Source organism: Dermacentor albipictus, chromosome 10 (assembly GCF_038994185.2).
Source record: "Dermacentor albipictus isolate Rhodes 1998 colony chromosome 10, USDA_Dalb.pri_finalv2, whole genome shotgun sequence".
Lineage (NCBI taxonomy): Eukaryota > Metazoa > Arthropoda > Arachnida > Ixodida > Ixodidae > Dermacentor > Dermacentor albipictus.
This window is the reverse complement of record NC_091830.1, coordinates 67221556-67239527: the sequence shown is the minus strand read 5'-3', so window position 1 is coordinate 67239527 and position 17972 is coordinate 67221556. Positions and strand designations below refer to the sequence as shown.

At 49.5% G+C, this 17972-nt stretch overlaps 2 protein-coding genes across 3 annotated transcripts in view; both read right to left on the bottom strand.

The window, feature by feature from the left end:
- The window catches only part of LOC135899725 (synaptotagmin-1-like), a 270674-nt gene that overhangs the window by 227015 nt on the left and 25687 nt on the right, over positions 1 to 17972 (bottom strand). The gene's annotated exons all lie outside the window — the stretch shown is intronic.
- Positions 1199 to 8853, bottom strand: LOC139050338 (uncharacterized). Its single transcript, XM_070526572.1, has 3 exons — positions 8714 to 8853; positions 6731 to 8624; positions 1199 to 1236 (listed from the first exon to the last, which is right to left on the bottom strand). Exons 2-3 carry the CDS (start codon positions 8508 to 8510, stop codon positions 1199 to 1201), a joined length of 1818 nt encoding a protein of 605 aa, XP_070382673.1. The 5' UTR covers positions 8511 to 8624; positions 8714 to 8853.

Sequence of the window (17972 nt, the reverse complement as noted above, 5' to 3'; positions counted from 1 at the left end):
CGCTTGCCACGGAATCGCTGACTTCTTCAGATATTGTCCTGGTGGTCCGCTTATATCGAGAGAATATATATATATATATATATATATATATATATATATATATATATATATATATATATATATATATATATATATATATATATATATAATATATATATATATATATATATATATATATATATATATATATATATATATATATATATAACGCTAGTCATTTCACTCTTAACGTCACTCACTCCGCCCTTAACACGTTTTTTCCTCGCTTCAAGTAATTTAGGCAATCATTCAACGCTGACTATTGCTTGACCGTAATACCCGGCGCATACCCACGTGTTTCGATTCGATTAAGGCTTTATAGCATGGTTCGGCTAAGAGGCGGTAATATTAGGAGGGTTCAAAATTCGCTTTTCTCACGCGACACGCCATGATATTCAATAAAGATGTCGTAACCACCACCCACGCAAAGGTTTCGCGGTCTTAAGCAATCTGGATACCCGAAAGAAAGGCCCACGTTTTATGAATCAATACTTCGTATGCGCCGCTCAATTCCGAGAAAAGGTGTAAGGCTCCTGAAGTGCTTAACTACGGTGGACGAAGCCTCGCGATCGATAAGGAGCACGTGTTCGCGCCCAAGCATTTTTTTTCGATAATGAAATAAATGGTTTCCGGAAAAGGCTCATAACCCGTCGTCTTAATTGTTAATTAGCAACTGAATGAATGGTCCAGAGAACGCCCGAGATGCCGTCTGCAGTTATTGACAACGACGAGAACAGCAGCAACAAGAACAACATCCAAGATCTACCAGGTTCCTCTAACCGTAAACGATAGAACCGTAGCAATCCAGCAAATCAAGTTCAAAACATATTTAAAAAAAACAGAACCTTTGGAAGCAAGGACATCCGGTTTACCCGTCGCAGTAGCTCAATCTCTAAGTCGTTGCGTGGGTGAGAACGAGGTCGCTGGTTTCATTCCGACAGTGACGACCGCACATCGATGGAGGCGGAATGCAAAAGCGCACGTGTCCTTAGATCCTAGGTGTGCGGTGAAGAACGTAAGGTGTCTAAAAACCAAGAATCTGTTGGGAGCTCGGTTTAGCGGAGGCAAGTAACGCACGTTTCGACAGTTTGAGAACGAAGAGTCGACTGGCTCTATTCCCTAATAAAAGCAGGTTTGCCAAGTGGCAATAGGTGGCGCCCTAGACGGACAGGCGCCACCTGCTGCCACTTGGCAAACCTGCTTAGACGGAGACGTACAAAAGCACAGTTCACAATAGGGGATCAGAAAATTTGGGCGTGGTAGTTCATAGTGTTTTTTTTTGTCTTTTTTCATTGTTTAACCTAGGTAGAATATTAGGCAGTATAGTAGCAAGAGCTTGGTGGCGCAACCCACCGCCCCGTTCCAAAGGGGACGCTCATAACATCCATCCATCCATCCATCCGCTTCGTTTCGAGCAGGGAGCAATGACCTCCACGGCGGTGACAGCGAAGTTACGGACGGTCGCTACAAACCAGGAGTCTGCCGAGCAGGGCGGGCCACATAATCACGTCGTTGTTTTGGCACGCGATACTTCGGAATACAATTTCATTTTTCTTGTTTAATATCTGGCTGTCTTATACATCCGCGAATTTGGATCCGGCATTTGTCCTCGTGCGACGCACCATTTAACTGCTCTCACTGGTGCCACGCGAAAGCAAAAAAAAAGAAAGAAATTAAACATAAATAAAGAAAGAACTACATGCAACTGCTGGTGTTGCTCGAAACGAAGATCATCATTTCAGAATCGCTTAGAAACAGCAAGACAGCGTTGCGAATACCAAACCTTCTTCTCTGGCCAAAAAAAAAAAACGAACTATCGGAGGAATAAAATAGCCTTTCTTTGGTTAAACGCTCTCGCGATTCAGACTGCCAGAAACGTAAATAAATTCATTGGTGCTTCCATTAGCCTAATGTCGATACTAGATTGATGATTGAAGTATTTCGACCAAACTCTCTTTCATGCGGAGTAAAGCAGTCTTATTCTGCTTTATCAGCGGCATAAACGCTTACCGCATAAAGAAACCTTCATCGAGTTCGTGGATTCTACAGCGATGTCGTGAGCATTCCGGCATACTTACGATCGTTTCGGAGAATCAAAAATCTACCCGTACAAAGAACTTACCATGACGAACGAGCGAAATGCCTACTGCAAAATTCAAAAATACTGACGTCAACGATATATACGCTTGATGACAGACCTTCGTAAAAGCGTCAGACGTCAGCCGCGACATATGCTTCTCGCCGGGAAACAGAGCACGACGCCGACACAGGCGCGTTCGTCGACCTCACAAGAAGAGTTTGTTTACCCTTTCGGTCGATTGCTACAACCGCTGAGATAATTCCAAACGCGAAAACATCTCAAACACCTCAGCTAATCTGATTTCGTGTGTTATGTTGTAGTAGCCCTTAGGTCCTTGACATTAGAAAGAAGAAGAAGAAACTTTGGTAAGGAATAGTCCGGCAGTTCTTGATGTGGTGGCCTCAGGTGACGGCTCGAAGTTCTTGGACTCGAGCGGCATCTTCGGCTTGCCGGACGGCCCAGAGCTGGTCTGCCAGCTCTGAACTTCTGATAGCCGCCTCCCAGCGGCGGCGACGCCTACGGAGAAGGTCCCCGGCGGCTCCCGCATCCGGGGCGGCGTCGGGAAGAACGGAGCTCGAGCCTTCTACTCTGGCAACAGCCGCGATTATGGACGCGTCGCCAACGGAGCTGCTTTGATTACCGTTGTTGCCGGTACACTCCCAGAGCATGTGTCGCAGCGTTGCTCTGCGTCCGCATGTTTTACACGCGTCTGTTGGGTACAAACGCGGATAGCAGTGGTGTAAGATAGCGGGGCTAGGGTAGGTGTGTGTCTGGAGCAAGCGTAACGTCACGGCCTCGTTCCTGTTCAGTTTATCGTGCGGTGGCGGGAATCTGCGTCTTTCGAGTCTGTAGTGTTGGGTGAGGTCTCTGAACGTGGTTAGGCGATCGCCCCACGCCCAGTGTGTTTCTTGTTGCTGTGTTTCTGTTGTAGTGTCCCGATCCGGCAGATCCAATGCCCCGCTCTCGGGGGCGGAGGCGGCCACATAATCAGCGGCGGCTCGGCGTGTGAGACCTCGAGCCGTGGCGTGGGCCGCCTCGTTTCCCGCTAGCGGAACATCGGTGTGTGCCGGGGTCCAGAGGAGGAAGACCGTAGAATTTTGGGGTTGCGAGGGCGATGACGAGTCGCCGTCGTCAGAAATTTGGAGTATGCGGGCCGCTTCCCTCGAGACACGACCGCGCGCGAAGCCGCGGATTGCCGCCTGCGAGTCGCTGATCACGATCGCAGCGTTCGGCACCGCGACGAGCGCTAGGGCTATCGCGGCTTCTTCGGCCGCTTCCGTGTGTCCCGTGGTCACCGTGGCGCTCGCGAGGCACCTACCCGAGCGGTCTACAACCGCTATCGCGTGCGCGCTTCTCACTCCTCCATATCGCGCCGCGTCTACGTACACCGCCTCGTTGCTGTTACCAAACTTCTTCTCAAGGTCGCTTGCTCGTTTGTTGCGTCTCCCGGCGTGGTGCGTCGGGTGCATGTTCTTGGGAAGCGGCGGGATGATCAGGCGGTCGCGAACAGAGGCGGGAACCGCCATCTTTTCTCCATGCTGAGTGTGGTACGCGATGCTGAGCGACTCGAGGATGCATCGACCTGCCTTTGACCTGGATAATCGTTCGTATTGCGCAATGTCGTTCGCCTCGATTAACTCGTTGAGAGAGTTGTGAACTCCGAGCTCTAGAAACTTGTCGGTGCTCGCGTTGAGTGGAACGCCGACCGCCCTCTTGAAAGCCTTTCGGATCATGCATTCGACTTTGTTTTTTTCGGACCCGATCCACCTCAGGTAGGGGGCAACATACGTCATGCGGCTTATCGCGTACGCCTGCACGAGACGGATCGCGCACTCTTCACGCATACCATTGCGTCTGTTCGTGATGCGACGCAAGAGTCGGATGGTGTCATCTACCGAACGACGAAGTATTCGCACCGTCTCTCCGTTATGGCCGTTTGCCTGCAGGTGTAACCCTAGGATTCCAATTTTCTCTACGTGCGGTACGGGAGTACCATCTGCCAATGTAATGCGTATTTTGGAATATTCCCGTTCCTGTTCGCGCAGGGTTTTACGACCTCTCCTTGTGGGTTTGTAGAGTAAGAGTTCGGACTTGGTAGCCGAGCACTCGAGGCCCGTTCCACGCAAGTAATTCTGAACCGCATCTACTCCTGCCTGTAGCGTTCGCTCGACGTGACCGTCACATCCCCCTCCGGGAAACCAGAGGGTGATGTCATCCGCGTAGAGACTGTGATGTAATCCTTCTATTTCTGTTAATTTCTCCGGTAGACCAAGTAGAACTAAATTAAATAGTAATGGTGATATGACGGATCCTTGCGGCGTGCCGCACGGACCCGTCCGAAATTCCGGTGATTCCTCGTCACCGACGACGACGCATGCGCGCCTGCCCGTGAGGAAATCTCTAACGTAATTATACATTCTTTGGCCTAGTCCTAATGTTCTAATTGTTTTTAAGATCGCTTCGTGCTTAACACTGTCAAAGGCCTTTTTAATATCTAAGCCTAGAATTGCCTTAGTGGAGCTGGTAGTGTCGTGTACGATCTGGTGTTTAAGTTGAAGCAATACGTCCTGTGCGGAGAGGTTGCGGCGGAATCCTAACATGGTGTGCGGGAACGCGTCATGATCTTCGAGAAAGTCGGTCACGCGGGTGAGAACTGCGTGTTCCATGACTTTGCCGACGCAAGACGTAAGCGAAATCGGTCTTAGATTATCGAGCGTAACTTGCTTGCCAGGTTTAGGAATCATGATAACGCGGGCCCGTTTCCACGCTTCGCGAAGGGAACCCTCTCGCCAGCAGTCATTGACGTAGGCCGCGAGTCGGGAGATTGACTCGTCGTCTAGGTTTCGGAGAGTCTTGTTGGTAACCCGGTCCGGGCCGGGCGCCGATCGAGTGTTGAGTTCGACCAGGACTAACCGAATTTCCGATTCGCTAAATTCCGCGTCCAGTTTCTTGTTTGTGACGCCGTCGTACTCAGCGTACTGGATGCTTTCGGCTTTCTTAAAGTAACGGTCACGTATGGCGTCAAGGAAGTTATCGCCTTTATAATCTCTTAAGAGTCTACGAGTCTTGTGGCCTTGAGCGGCCCGAGTCTCCTCCGGATCTAATAGGTGTCTAAAAAGGCGCCAAGCGCTCGCCCCCGTCATCTGCCTCTCGAGGCCGTTGCACGTGTCTTCCCATTGTGCCCTGCATACCTGAAGTGCGTGTTCTTCGATGCCTCTGTCTAACTGCGCTATGCGTTTGCGTAACGCCTTATTATGTCTTTGGCATTTCCATCTCTTTAGGAGGGCTCGCTTTGCTTCCCACATGTGTAGGAGCCTGCTGTCAATTATTTCGAGGTTCGCCTCGGGCGGAACCTCGCTCGTTGCTGCACCTACGTCCCTTCTGAGCGTCTCGGTCCACTCGTCTATGTCCGTAATCGGCTCATCGCCTCGCCCCGCTTCTTTTCGTTTCTTGCGGAACGTGTCCCACTTCACGAGCTTGAGCTTACGACCTTTGCCCTCAGGGTAAGTACCACGACCGCTCGGGCCCGTGCCTATCGTTATCTCGATCAGCGCATGGTCGCTCCCCAAATCTTCCTGCGTGTTTTGCCAGTGCGCTGTTGTTACATTTGAAACAAACGCAAGGTCTGGTAACGTATCGGCACTCACGCTGTTCCCTCTGCGTGTAGGATCGGCGGGATTCGCGATCAGTGCAAGCCTTTGGTCTTGCGAGTCTTCCCAAAGGTGTTTGCCCTTGGGTGTTTCTCGGGTGTAGCCCCAGGCTCCGTGGGGCGCGTTAAAGTCACCCGCAACAAGTAGAGGCTCGCCGCCGGAAGCCGCGCGCGCGGCCCGCAGTAGGTCCCCGAATCTGTGCTGCAGCGTGGGTTTACTATACACGTTAAGGACGAAGAGTCCTCGGCCGCTCTTAGGGATTAATTCTACGAACACGTGAGGGATATTTACGCAGGCAAGTTCTCGCTGCGCCACAGTGACATTACGCCGAACGAGCACGGCGGCGACCGGCAACGGGCGTGGCGGGGGAGACGGCCGGCGCGGCACCATCGCCCCCGGCCCAGCGCCGCCCGCCACGCGGGGTGTAGCCCGTTTCCTTCTTTGCCTGTTCTCCGTCGCGGTCGCGTCTATGGCTTTGTAGCCAGTTAGTTTAACCGGATGGTTTGTCTCCTGTAAAAGGATCACGTCTGGTTTCGTCTCGCGGCTGCGTATGAATTGCTGGAGATTCCCCCGCTTCCTCCTGTAGCCCCGGCAGTTCCACTGCCAGATTGTGTATTGTTGTTTCCCAGTGTTAGTGTGCTTCGTTGCGTGTGTAGCCATGGTGATGCCTGTATTTAATTTAACCCGTCACTATCGAGGCGACTTGGTTGCTGCTGCGGTTGCAGCTGCGGTTGCGTCTCTACGTCTGTGAGCGTGATTTGCTGCTGCTGATTGTGTTGTTGCTGTCTAGCGTATGGCTTGCTCATTGTTCTGATTGGTCTGCCTGCAGCTGGCGACAGCCTCGTTTCTATGTCGTCTATGCGCACCAAGTGCGCGGCGAACATTTGTGTTATTTGGTCAGAGAGCTTAGCTAGCGCGGTATTAAACATTTCGTTCATTAGAGCCGTCTGTGTTGTAAAACGTTCCTCGAGGCTCTTCTCAATATTGTCCACACGTTTCTGTAGTTTCTCATAACGGCCGCATCCCTGTTTGCTGTCGGGTCTTGCGGGATCTAGTGCGATCCTTTTCGCGGTAACTGGACGATCATCGCGTTCATCTGCCGTCTCCCTCGAGCTGCCCTCGTTGTCCGTGTCCATCCCGGCCGGCTCAGGCCGTGATGGAGTCGGTGATCGAGGCGCTGAGGTCGGCGGCATCGTCGTTTGACGTTGCGATGGTTGCTGCGGTTGTGGAGCCTCGCCATTCAATTTGATATTCTCCTCTCTAAGGAGCGCATTTTCGCGTTTAAGCTCTGCAATTATCAATTCTAATGGCTCTAGACGTTGTTTTAGGACTCGCTCTATCGCTCGCTCGAGCTCGTTCCCACCGCCGCCGCCAACAGCGGGCCCGCCAGAGCGGCCCGCCGAAGCGCCTCCGCCGCCGGGAGAAGCGGCGACAGCCGCCCAGCTCACCTGTTGCCCAGCGCTCCTGTGAACTTGCTGCTGCCATGGCTGCTGCTGCTGACTTTGTTGGTTGATGTGGCCCACAGCTGCGGTGCCCGGACCGCCGCCACCGCGCGTCATCGACGTACTTCCCGGCCTCTGTGCTCGGTTGCGAGAGCGGGATCGAGATCGGGATTTTCCCGCACGGCCCTTCCCGCCGCGGCTAGTCGAGCGTCCTCTTCGGTTGTCGGTGACTGAATGGCGGTCTATCTTTGGAAAATTGAGGTAGTAGCTGTCGTTGCCATTACAGTCGCTGCTGCTGTTGTAACCGCTGCCGTACGCTGTAGCTGCTTCTTCCTCTTCTTGTCTTTTTCGCTCTATTTGGCGACGCTTGACTACGTATGGGGTCTTGTACCTCGCCTTGCACCTGCGGTCTCCCGTGAAGTGTCCCTTGCCGCACAGTCGACACCGCGGCTCGCATTGATGGTCAGGCGACGGATTGTTGCGTCCGCATCCACGGCAAATCTTGTCGTTGGGATTGGGGCACACGTCGGCGCGGTGTCCCAGCCTGCCGCACTCGTAGCACACGTCAATCTGCTTCCTGTAGAGGGAGCATCTGACGAGCATGGAGCCGTAATATACGTATCTCGGTACGTGGAATCCGTCGAACAAAACGATTATGTTGTCGGTGTTGCTCATGCGTTTCGCGTGCAGCACTCCGGGGTTGCGCTGCGTCACTAGATTAGCGATGATGTCTGCCGGGCTCTCGCTCTTGGAAATGTTCCTAATCAGGCCCTTGGAAGTGTTCTCCGGGGCGGCTTGATAGCTATTCGCCTCGAACTCTCGGTCTCCGATGCACAGCTTGCTAATGGCTCCGTAGCGTTTGGCTCTGTCTTCAGACGGCGTGCTGAGCACCACCACGTTCTGTTTAACGTTGAGGCAGATGCTATCTTCGCCGGCCGCTTCTCTGCCTACACCCGCCGCGTTACGTAGGCAGCAGTAAATGCGATCCGTGCCGTAATCGCGCACGTTGAAGCCGCCTCGAGGGCGTACGACGATTTTGCAATCGTCCGGCGGCAACTCTGGCATTCGGCTTGCCATGGCAACCTGCTTCACTTGACGGGCGTACTTCCTTTTGTACTTCGCTGTGGTGACTCCCGTAGTCGATGTGGCTACCGTCCGTGGCTGCATGTGCACATGCTGGTTATGCGCCGACTCGGTCGCACCGTCGGCCTGTTTCTTCCTCTTGACATCGCACCACCCCGCTCCCTTGCCGAAATCTTCCGGCCTAATATCTGTTCCTTCTACCTGTACAACTTCCATTGAACGTCAGGAAAGGCCTGGCACCTTGCCGTCGGAGTCTGGGAGCTCCAATGAGGTCCGGCGGCACGGTAGGCTTGGCACGCCCCGCCGCCGCGGCGGCCGGGCAATAGTAGCCTACGTGGAGATAGGCTTAGCTCGCCCCGCCTGCGTGGTGGGACAAAGGGGACAAAAGGCGCTGCTTATCGGCCAGAAGATGGGCCCACCTGGCGAAACTTGGTGTCGGGGGAGTCCTGAAGAGTCCGCCGATCGCTGGTAAGAAGAATTACCACGAGAAGCTCGATAATCCGCCAAAAACATAGGAAAATAGAGGAGCCGACACGAAGCACGCCTGCACTCCGTGGTCTTCTTCTTCTTCACCGACATTAGAAAAGTTATTTTTTTTTGTCACAAAAATAACAAGTCACGTTAACGACCGTAGGACAGGCTGCCGACGCCCGAGCATGATGTTTATGTAGAACTCATGGCCCTAGTCGCTTCCGTATAGAACCTACGTGAAAATTAAATTGGGGATTTCAGACGCCAAAAGCCCGCATTGTGAGGGACGCCGTAGTGGGGGACTTGGGATTAATTTTGACCTTCTGGGGCTCCTAAACGCACACCTCATACTAAGTACAAGAGCTTATTTGCATTTCGCCTCCATTGAAGAGCCGTCGCCAAGGTGAAGCATAGGTAAAACAAAGTGCAGAAGAATGCTTAATCTCAATATGAAGCACCTAATCTATGTGCTGACGAAGGCAAACGTAAATATAGAGAGTGGTTACACGAATTCAGTGCACCTGCCACCATAATGCAACCGCTATAGTATTGTGCTACTAAGCACGAGGTCACGGGCTCGACTTCTCTGCGCGGCTGCAGCATTTAGATGGGAGCGAATTGCAAGAAAGCTACAATACCAATTTGTAGGTTTACTTTGACGAAGTCTAGCTGGTCAAAATTTAATCGGATATCTGCACTACGGTTTCTCTCCTGGCACCATTAGGGCTACTGGACGATAAAATCACTCACTCACTCACTCACTCACTCACTCACTCACTCACTCACTCACTCACTCACTCACTCACTCACTCACTCACTCACTCACTCACTCACTCACTCACTCACTCACTCACTCACTCACTCACTCAATCAATCAATCAATCAATCATAATACTTAAAAGTAACCTGATTAGTTCTACTCAGCTTCTCATATGAATAAATGTCTAAGCACGCCCTTCCAGTGTTATCTGCGACGGATGCCACGCAGGCGAAGTTTCTCACGCTATCGCGGCAGCCCCCACATTAATAAGATAAGACATTGAGAGGAGACGTATGCGCCAGCTGCGATTAGGCCTCCGCGTGGGAGGCAGCATCACCTGTTTAGATAGCTGCACTTATATCTTTCAGTACTGCGTACGTGACCATTCAAAGATGTGTGCCAAGCCGATGTTCCAACACATACGCAATCATTGGCTGCCCATTGTACTTCAGCTGTCAGGCCCGAGCAAGCTTCTGTAGAAGCACATGGGGACATACTAAGAGGTTAAAGTATGAAAACATAAGGCTACGTTCTGAGTGTATAACACACGAGGCAAGGTTAGGTTCGTCGTTGGCAGAACGCGTTGCAATGGGCAGTGCTAACAGTTTTATGCGAAGCATATTGCTAGAGCTCAACCCAGCGCCTCAGGCGCGGCGGTGTCGCCTTCAATAACACGTGACACCGTGACGTCACGACAGAGGAGAAACGGGGCTCCAACTCGCGCCGTCGCTCGTGGCGTCGCCTTCAAGGCTGACCACGTGACACCGTGACGTCACGACAGAGGAGAAACGGGGCTCCAACTCGTGCCGTCGCTCGCGGCGTCGCGGCGGTATATAAGCAACTGCGCTTGCCTCTGCTAGACACTCACGAGGTGAGATGCCTTCAGGAAACAGAGCTGCTCGTTGGAATGAGAAGCGAAGGTTGCGGCCTGCTACAGAGACTGTTTCTAGGTGGCTTTGCTGCGGTGCAGCGACTACGCGCCCCGCATCGGACGCGGTGAGCGTCGAGCAACGCAGCGTTCGGCGCGACAACGAAATGTGCGCCTGAACAAGCGCCGCACGCCTGAGCCGACGCTGACGACACCGGCTTTTCTGCGACACGAGCTCCTTAACGCTGTCGCGTTAAAATAAAGGCTAGTATGCTTCGCATCCTGGCCTTAACCTTCGCTAAGCCACAGCCAGCTTTTTTCGAAGAAAACACACGTCGGACATGAAACAAACCTGAGCACGCCAATTTGTTTCGACGTAACGACCGAAATTCAGGTGGCACTCTAGAAAGGGATACCTTACACATTTTTGGCGAGACGGAAGTCCGCAAATGGAATGAATGTGCAATTCGCAAGTAAAAAAAAATCATCCCACCACTGTTTATGTGTGCTTATCGGTGTTATTGCTGTGCGTGACAAAATTAAAATTATTGCCGTTTACTGCTGCTTCAAGCGGGTCTATGGTTAATCAAATGGCCCCCAACATGAACCGAAGGGGAAAAATATCGTCTTGTTCATATGTTCACAGCTTGGAACTCAAACTTATCAACAAAATCTAGAAAAGGAGCTTGTGCGAGTTTACATACAGTATGAGGGGCCAGTACGCTAGTTTGATGGTGCATTTCCTTAAATATTGATATTAACATTGACAGTCTATAACTTTTTCAGCACGTTTTTTGTGAGTAGATGAGAGTATTTTGCTCGTATTTACCTCTTGAGCATGATTTAGAATAAATCAACATGGTTCAGTAACAAAAAAAAAGACACCTTAAGCTGAATATTTTTACGTTCGTCGGTAAATAGGTGCTTTGCACTGGACATTTTTCTACCTGCTCACGAGAATAAATATCGATTGATTGATTGGTTGGTTGTTTCATTAGGAATTGTAAATGTTGGCAACAAGTACAATATGTTGCCGCTCTTTTAACACAGCTAAATTGTTAATGTGATGAAGAATGCCGAGACGTATTCAGATATTTGAGAGTTTGCATATAATAATTAGCTTAAAGGATACAGGGCAGTCATAAAATATGGCAAGCCAAATATTCATCGCTTCCTAAGGCCCAGTTTCTTGTGCAGATTAACTCCTACGGTATCAAAAAGCTACACATCTTCACTGAGCAAAGCACATTCGAATAACCGTTCGCAGAGTATATTTTCATATAGCTCTAGCGTTGTCCTCTGCCGACCAGATGTGTTTTCATATGTAGCCACAAAAGCGTAATGCATCAAAGACAACTGCGGTGGCAAGAGTGCGCTATCCTAAATCGAAATATTATTTAACTGAGAGGCCATAACTTAGTAGGGAGCAGGCACATTCTTCATTGAGAATATACAAAAACGGGAGATCTGCGCATAGACGATATTATTGCGAAGAAAACGTAAATGAAGGCATCATACAAAATATAACCGCGATGGCACGCCGACAGGTGTTATAATCCTGTAAAAATGTACCACACAAGCAATTGAAGCCGCTGTCAACTGCAGAGAGGCAAGGCATACAAGTGATCAGTCGTCATTAAAGGAAACCAACTCAACCGGAACAAGAAACCACATAACGAACCAGACGTACTAAAAATATCGTTACTTTGCCTTTTTGCGTCAGTGACCAACAACTCTCAGCAAGCAACTAGATAGCATGTACAGCTTGCGATGACGTCACCACGGCGACCTTTTCATGACCGTTTTTTCGAAGCCATGGAACAGCTACAAAACTACTCGCGTATTCAAACACAGGTATTTAGATGCAATCTGGAATTTCTGGTTAGTGCTCAACCACAGCACTCCGTGTTTGATGCACACAACTTTCTCTTGCGATGCATATTCCTCTTCGGTAACAAATCTTCAGAGCCATTGCTCTCTGTTCCAGCTGGTAGAGTCAATTTTTGCGACCAACGAATATTCATTGTCCGTATTCGCTGAGGAAACACATGCGTTATTACACTGTCTACAAGGGCATAGAGTGTCCTGGTATTCTACTGACAAATCGGCATGGTAACTTTTATATTTTACATATATAATCTTAAAGAAGTCAACTGATCCTCTGACTCACTGTTCCAGCGATATATTATTGAGAAAAAGCCCCTACATACGTCTTGTTCCTTTCAAGTAACTCTTTTAGCAACGGAAAGTGTCAATGTCGCCACAGAATTCCTCTTGAGAATAAGGATGTTCCGTGTAGCAATACAGGCATCGGGGTTTGGACATACACTTGCAATCTTAACGTTGTCACCCTAATGCCAAGTTCAGTCACGGACGAGAGCATTTGTTTCTAATTTTGCTACCATCGCGTCTTACGCTCCTCTTCGTTTACATACTGGGACGTCAAAAGTTAGAAAGGCATGGAAAACACTTCTACGTGCGTATGTAGAAGTTGTCTAAGGTAACTTGAGGCAACCATTAAAGATACGCAAATGCCACGTAGCCCCGTGCCTGCGGCGAGCGTCGGCGTTGGCGGCGTAACCGAGAGAACGAGTACAGAGAAAATGAGATACAGAACGCAGAGTGGGAGATGAAAGACGCAAGCCGTGGATGCCGAAGACCAATAAGAGCCGCCCCTTCAGTGACGTGCGCGCGGGAAACTGGTGTCATCCGGACTTGCCCGACTCATCGTTTCGTACTATCATCTGCTCCCCTCAGCTCTCGCTAACGCTAGTTTGGTTTGGTTGGTTTGGTATCTACACGGCTTGTTCCAATTATCATTGTTTGCGATTTCGCAATCACATTTTATGCGCGACGAAAACAGTTCAGTACTTTCTGAAAGCCACGCGGGCACCAGCAATTACACTGGAACCTTCGACGAGTCATGTATAAAAGCCTACGCGCTTGACCCGCAAATAAAATTTCCGACGATCGCCGAATGTGTTCGCCGCTATCGCTGTGCTTGAGTGTTACCTGTTTTGCTGGGCACACGTTCGCCCAATAAAGACATAACTTTATAGCTCACACTTTCGACACTGTGTCGTTCTACACCTTCACTGTCACGCGGCAATCTAATAATAATACAGAATAGTGTCAGCCAGTTCTTTCTGAATATTTAGCGATGCAACCAGTGGATTGTGCTTCGCCTGCCCCAGCTGCTAAACAAGCTGCCCGAGAAGAGGCTCAGGGCTGCTGCCGAGATGATCCTGTCGTTACGAATTAAATTATTTGGCACAATATATCGCAAATTCAAAACACCTTAATAGCTGCTCTCAAAGTTCGCATTGGTGAGCAACATAATCGTCGGTATTTTATTCTACTCCTGTTAATGCGAAAACATTATATGCCCCACTATACAAAAATCCGGCGTTCTCGTCAGCGTCGTGACCGAAAGGTAATACCAATATGGCCGTCGGCACGAAGAGTCTATACACCTCGGATTGACGCCAAGTATGTCAGGCTGCAGGTTTCTGTAAACGAAGTAAATCAATGCCTTCGAGAAGAAATTTCGATCTGCGTGGGAATCGAACCCGGACCTTCGGGGTGCGAGACGAGTACGCTTCCCCGATGCCTTGGTGGTACCACGGTGGTGGTTGACTAAAGTCGTGCCTAGCGCGTGCGTCACTGCGCACGTAACGTCACGGCCTACGTCACTGCCTCCCACGTGTCACTTGCTCTTCGGATTTCATCGGTGCTGTGACTATTGCGATGCACTCTCGACGCCAAATCATGAATGTATAAAATGAAATGTCCCTAGTGAGTGCGTGTCATTGTACACGTCACGTCAGTGCCTTCCGCGCGTCATTTGCTCCTCGAATTATGTCGGTAGTGTGTCTACTGGGATGCAATGCGAAGCGTCTACCTCAGCGGCACCTGTGAAACGGGGTCGTCCGCGGAATCACGCCGCACAATACAAAGCAAAGGAACACAAAAAAAAGAATACCGTGCATGTTTACAAAGTGAACGACGACTTACGGATGAATACCTAAGCGAAAACGTTTTCCCAAACCGACTACAATGCTTTCGCATCCCGCACGTAAGCAGTCTTAAGAGTTTCTGCCGAACATTTTTGTTTTGGTGGCAAGGGCATCGTCCATCTTGCTGATATGTGAGGCTTCTTTAGGATAAGCATTCGGTCTCTTCTACGCATGTTTTTTTCTGAATTGGCGAAGAGTTTTGAAATCCCTTTGTAACTCGACAGTAGAGAACAGGGCAAGCGAGAGACAACCATGTAAATGGAGCAATGCCAACAGTCTTAAATATATATATTTTTCATTTGAGGTACACCCCAGCACACGACCATGCGACATGATATATTGCATCGACCAGATCAACTTTAAGAAAGTATTCCTGCATAACTCCATCGCTAATATCTTTTATGCTAATTTCATTAAGAATATATAATATTCACCAGTGGATTAGAAGGTAAGCTGAACTTTCGCAAGAGTTATCAGGGAGAAAAGATGGCGACCCTCTGCGGGTGCTGTGCGGTAAACACTGCGCACTGCGGCGTGGTGGCGCAAGTGATGCTCCCACACGGATCATATCGTGCCCAGTCTTGTGACCTAGGCCATTGCACCTGTAATATTTAGTTAGTTGTCCACACTTCTTTATTATTTGACTCACACTAAAATCGTGACTTGTAACCTTTGTGGTCGTTTTTAGTTGCAAATCTGTTGGAAATCTGTGGAATAGTTCGAAGTCTGAGAAGTTACGCAATAGGAATGACTGATAAAGCCTTGCGGTAAATGTCTTTTTAAAAGTAAGTGGCCGATAAGCATGGAATGTATTTATTAGAAAAGAGAGTGGGAGGAAGGTTAGCCATGACAAACAACGTTAGGTTTACTACCCCAAAATGCCCAATTACAGGAATATTAACGATAGCGAGAAGAGTGGAACAGTGTGTTAGACACAAGTACAGTGTTTGACAGAATTCAGGTAATGTTAATGGCATCTGCATATACTGCCAGTAACACTTTATGAATTTTATAACTCAGCAAGAAAAACAACCTGGTTTGTTGCCTGTAGGCAACAAACCAGATTTTTTTTCTTGCGAGTTTTCGTAACGAGTACGAAGTTTCTTGCTAAATGTCTGAAGCCAGCACTGAATGGCTGGCAGCAAGCCAGGAACACGGGTCGAGCAAGACTCAATTAGCAACGTGAGCCACGTTATTATTACCATTTTTTGATCGCGTTCACAAGTGACAAACCAATGCAACACCTGCGCCGGCTGTGGTATGACACATACGACGTAAAGCGAGTCAAATGCACTCCTATTCTTCACGCATGACGAGAGCTCTCCGTACAAATTCCAAATGAAGCCATAGGTAGCTCGGCGCGAGACCCACTTCCAGTTTTGGGTCTGGCGTTTCCCCCTTTTGCTAAAAAAAGACGTTTCTGCCATACATTCGTTCGCTTTTGTTGATTGTGCTTGTTCTCAGTGTGCTTTCAACATTTGGATAGAAAATTAACATTTTGGGGTGTGTTGATATGTCACGTTCTTGAGAGGTATAGCGTCGCCTTGTGTCACATTCCATCAACTGACATATGTGTTCAGCCTAGCCTTGACTCTACCTTTCACGCTTCTAAGGGAGTGGGACATTCCAAGACGTTGAATTCCGAAAGGAGTCCTTCCTCTACACGAGCTGTCTTAATCGAAAGTGGCTACCTCTTATGCTAGAAAAATATAGAAAGAACGCTCTAGGAGTCGGTATATGATACTAATTTCTTTATCTCCATTCAATTTCTTACTTATCGTCAAACGTTCACGACAGGCCGATGTGGCTGACAACGTGGGCCGAGCACCGGAGCAACATCAGATTAAGCACGGAAAGGAGCAGCTCTGGAATAGAATTGTCACATTATTCCTGACCAGGAGTCACCATTTATTCTCTGTTCTTTTTTTGTCTGTCAGCAGTCAAAGTGCCAAGGTGCCATTCTCTGTCGGCCCGGCAGAAAGCGTCGTTCTTAGCTATAAACCCTCTCTTTTTTTGTTGCGAGCTCTTTTTATGAGTCCCACACCTTTGCGCTGTAGTTTGAAACCTGCAGTTGACGGCTCATCAAGAACGAGACAGATCGCAGACGCCGCACCGGGAAACGAGGAAGGCGTCGCTGACTACCGCTTTACTGTCACCGCCCACGGTTGCGCAAAACAATACGAGGAGCGGCAAGTACGCGCTTCTCTCGTTGCGCTTTTGCTTCGAAAGACAGCCGCGGGCAGCTCCCCATCAAACTGTCGAAGGATACGACACTGCAAGGACGACACAGAAGGCCCGCCTCGTACGAACGACGGGCCCAAGTGCCGGGGCGACGCAGCTCGCGCGCGGGAAACGCGATAGCGACGTCAAGCCTTCACCAACGTCCGCTGTCGCGGGGGCGACGTGGGTGAAAGGAACGAATAACGCTGTGAGAAGGAGGTGGGGAGACAGTATGGCGACACTAGACAGGATGGCAGTTTGTCGATCTCAACGTTCAGCCCCGACGCCTTCTACAGAGATTGTTTTGTGTGTGTGTGTGTGTGTGTGTGTGTGTGTGTGTGTGTGTGTGTGTGTGTGTGTGTGTGTGTGTTCGCTAAGCGCGAGGACGTTATGGAGCTTGTCGGTCGGATTCCACACAACGGGGGAAATAACCCCGGGAAGCTGTGTTTACCAAAGCTAAGTGCGTGCGCTGTGAGCATCGGGAATCGGATTGGAGAACGATCAGCGAGACTGAACGCACGGCAGTGGCGGGGGACAGAAATAGCAGGCTTGTTATTCCGTACACAAGTATAGAAGGCTTGATGGCGGGGCTGGCTACTTCGCGCTCCCTTTCAGCCTGTCGTTTCAGATTTATGTGTTCTTGGTTTGGCGCGTTCGTTCGTTTCGTGTAGCCCCGCAGTTTCGTTCCTTCGAGCTTGTACGCTTATTCTTCCTTCGCTCATGGTAATGTACCGTGTGATGAGGGCTGTTCGCGATGTTCTGGCTAAGGTACGATGAATGCGCGCGTTGGTGAGTCAATGCATTTCTCCCTCTGTCCCCGATGCGAAGTTGCGTTGTTGACACCTGCCCATTATGATCCTTGCTTCGTTTTTTACTTTTGTTTCGCTTTTACTTTTGTTCTTACTTTTGTTTTTTTTTAACTTGTTTCCTTTTGTTTCCGCTTTTGTTTATGTTTGATTCACACATTTTTTTGCAGGTGAATCAACACCTGTTTTTATTTAGTCGCTTCCACATATTCCTCTTTCATTTTCTTTTCTTTTTTTTTGCTGCAGCTTTCTGAATCACTGCGAGCGATATCACTGAGAGCGAGTTATCCTAGCAGGTCATGTTTTGCGACATTGGCGAACAATGTAAGATGCTTTTGACCACTAACATATACTGCCATAGAATGTAGAAAATACAAAGGCGCCATCAGGCATTGTTCGGCTTTTAGCTGCCCGGGCTGTAGCTACATGTGAGTGCTCTAAACACAAAAAAAAAAAAAATGCGCGCGCGAAGTTTCATAACAACTTTCTCTCCAAGGGCACGGCAATGCTTCAGGCATACATAGCAGCTGTTTCTTT

Excerpts from the sequence above, each read along its gene's own strand:
- LOC139050338 (XM_070526572.1), bottom strand. The coding sequence starts at position 8,510 with ATGGAAGTTGTACAGGTAGAAGGAACAGATATTAGGCCGGAAGATTTC. Across the intron at positions 1,237-6,730 it reads TGAGAAGAGCCTCGAGGAAC|GTTTGCCAAGTGGCAGCAGG; the intron begins GTTTTACAACAC and ends CCGTCTAAGCAG.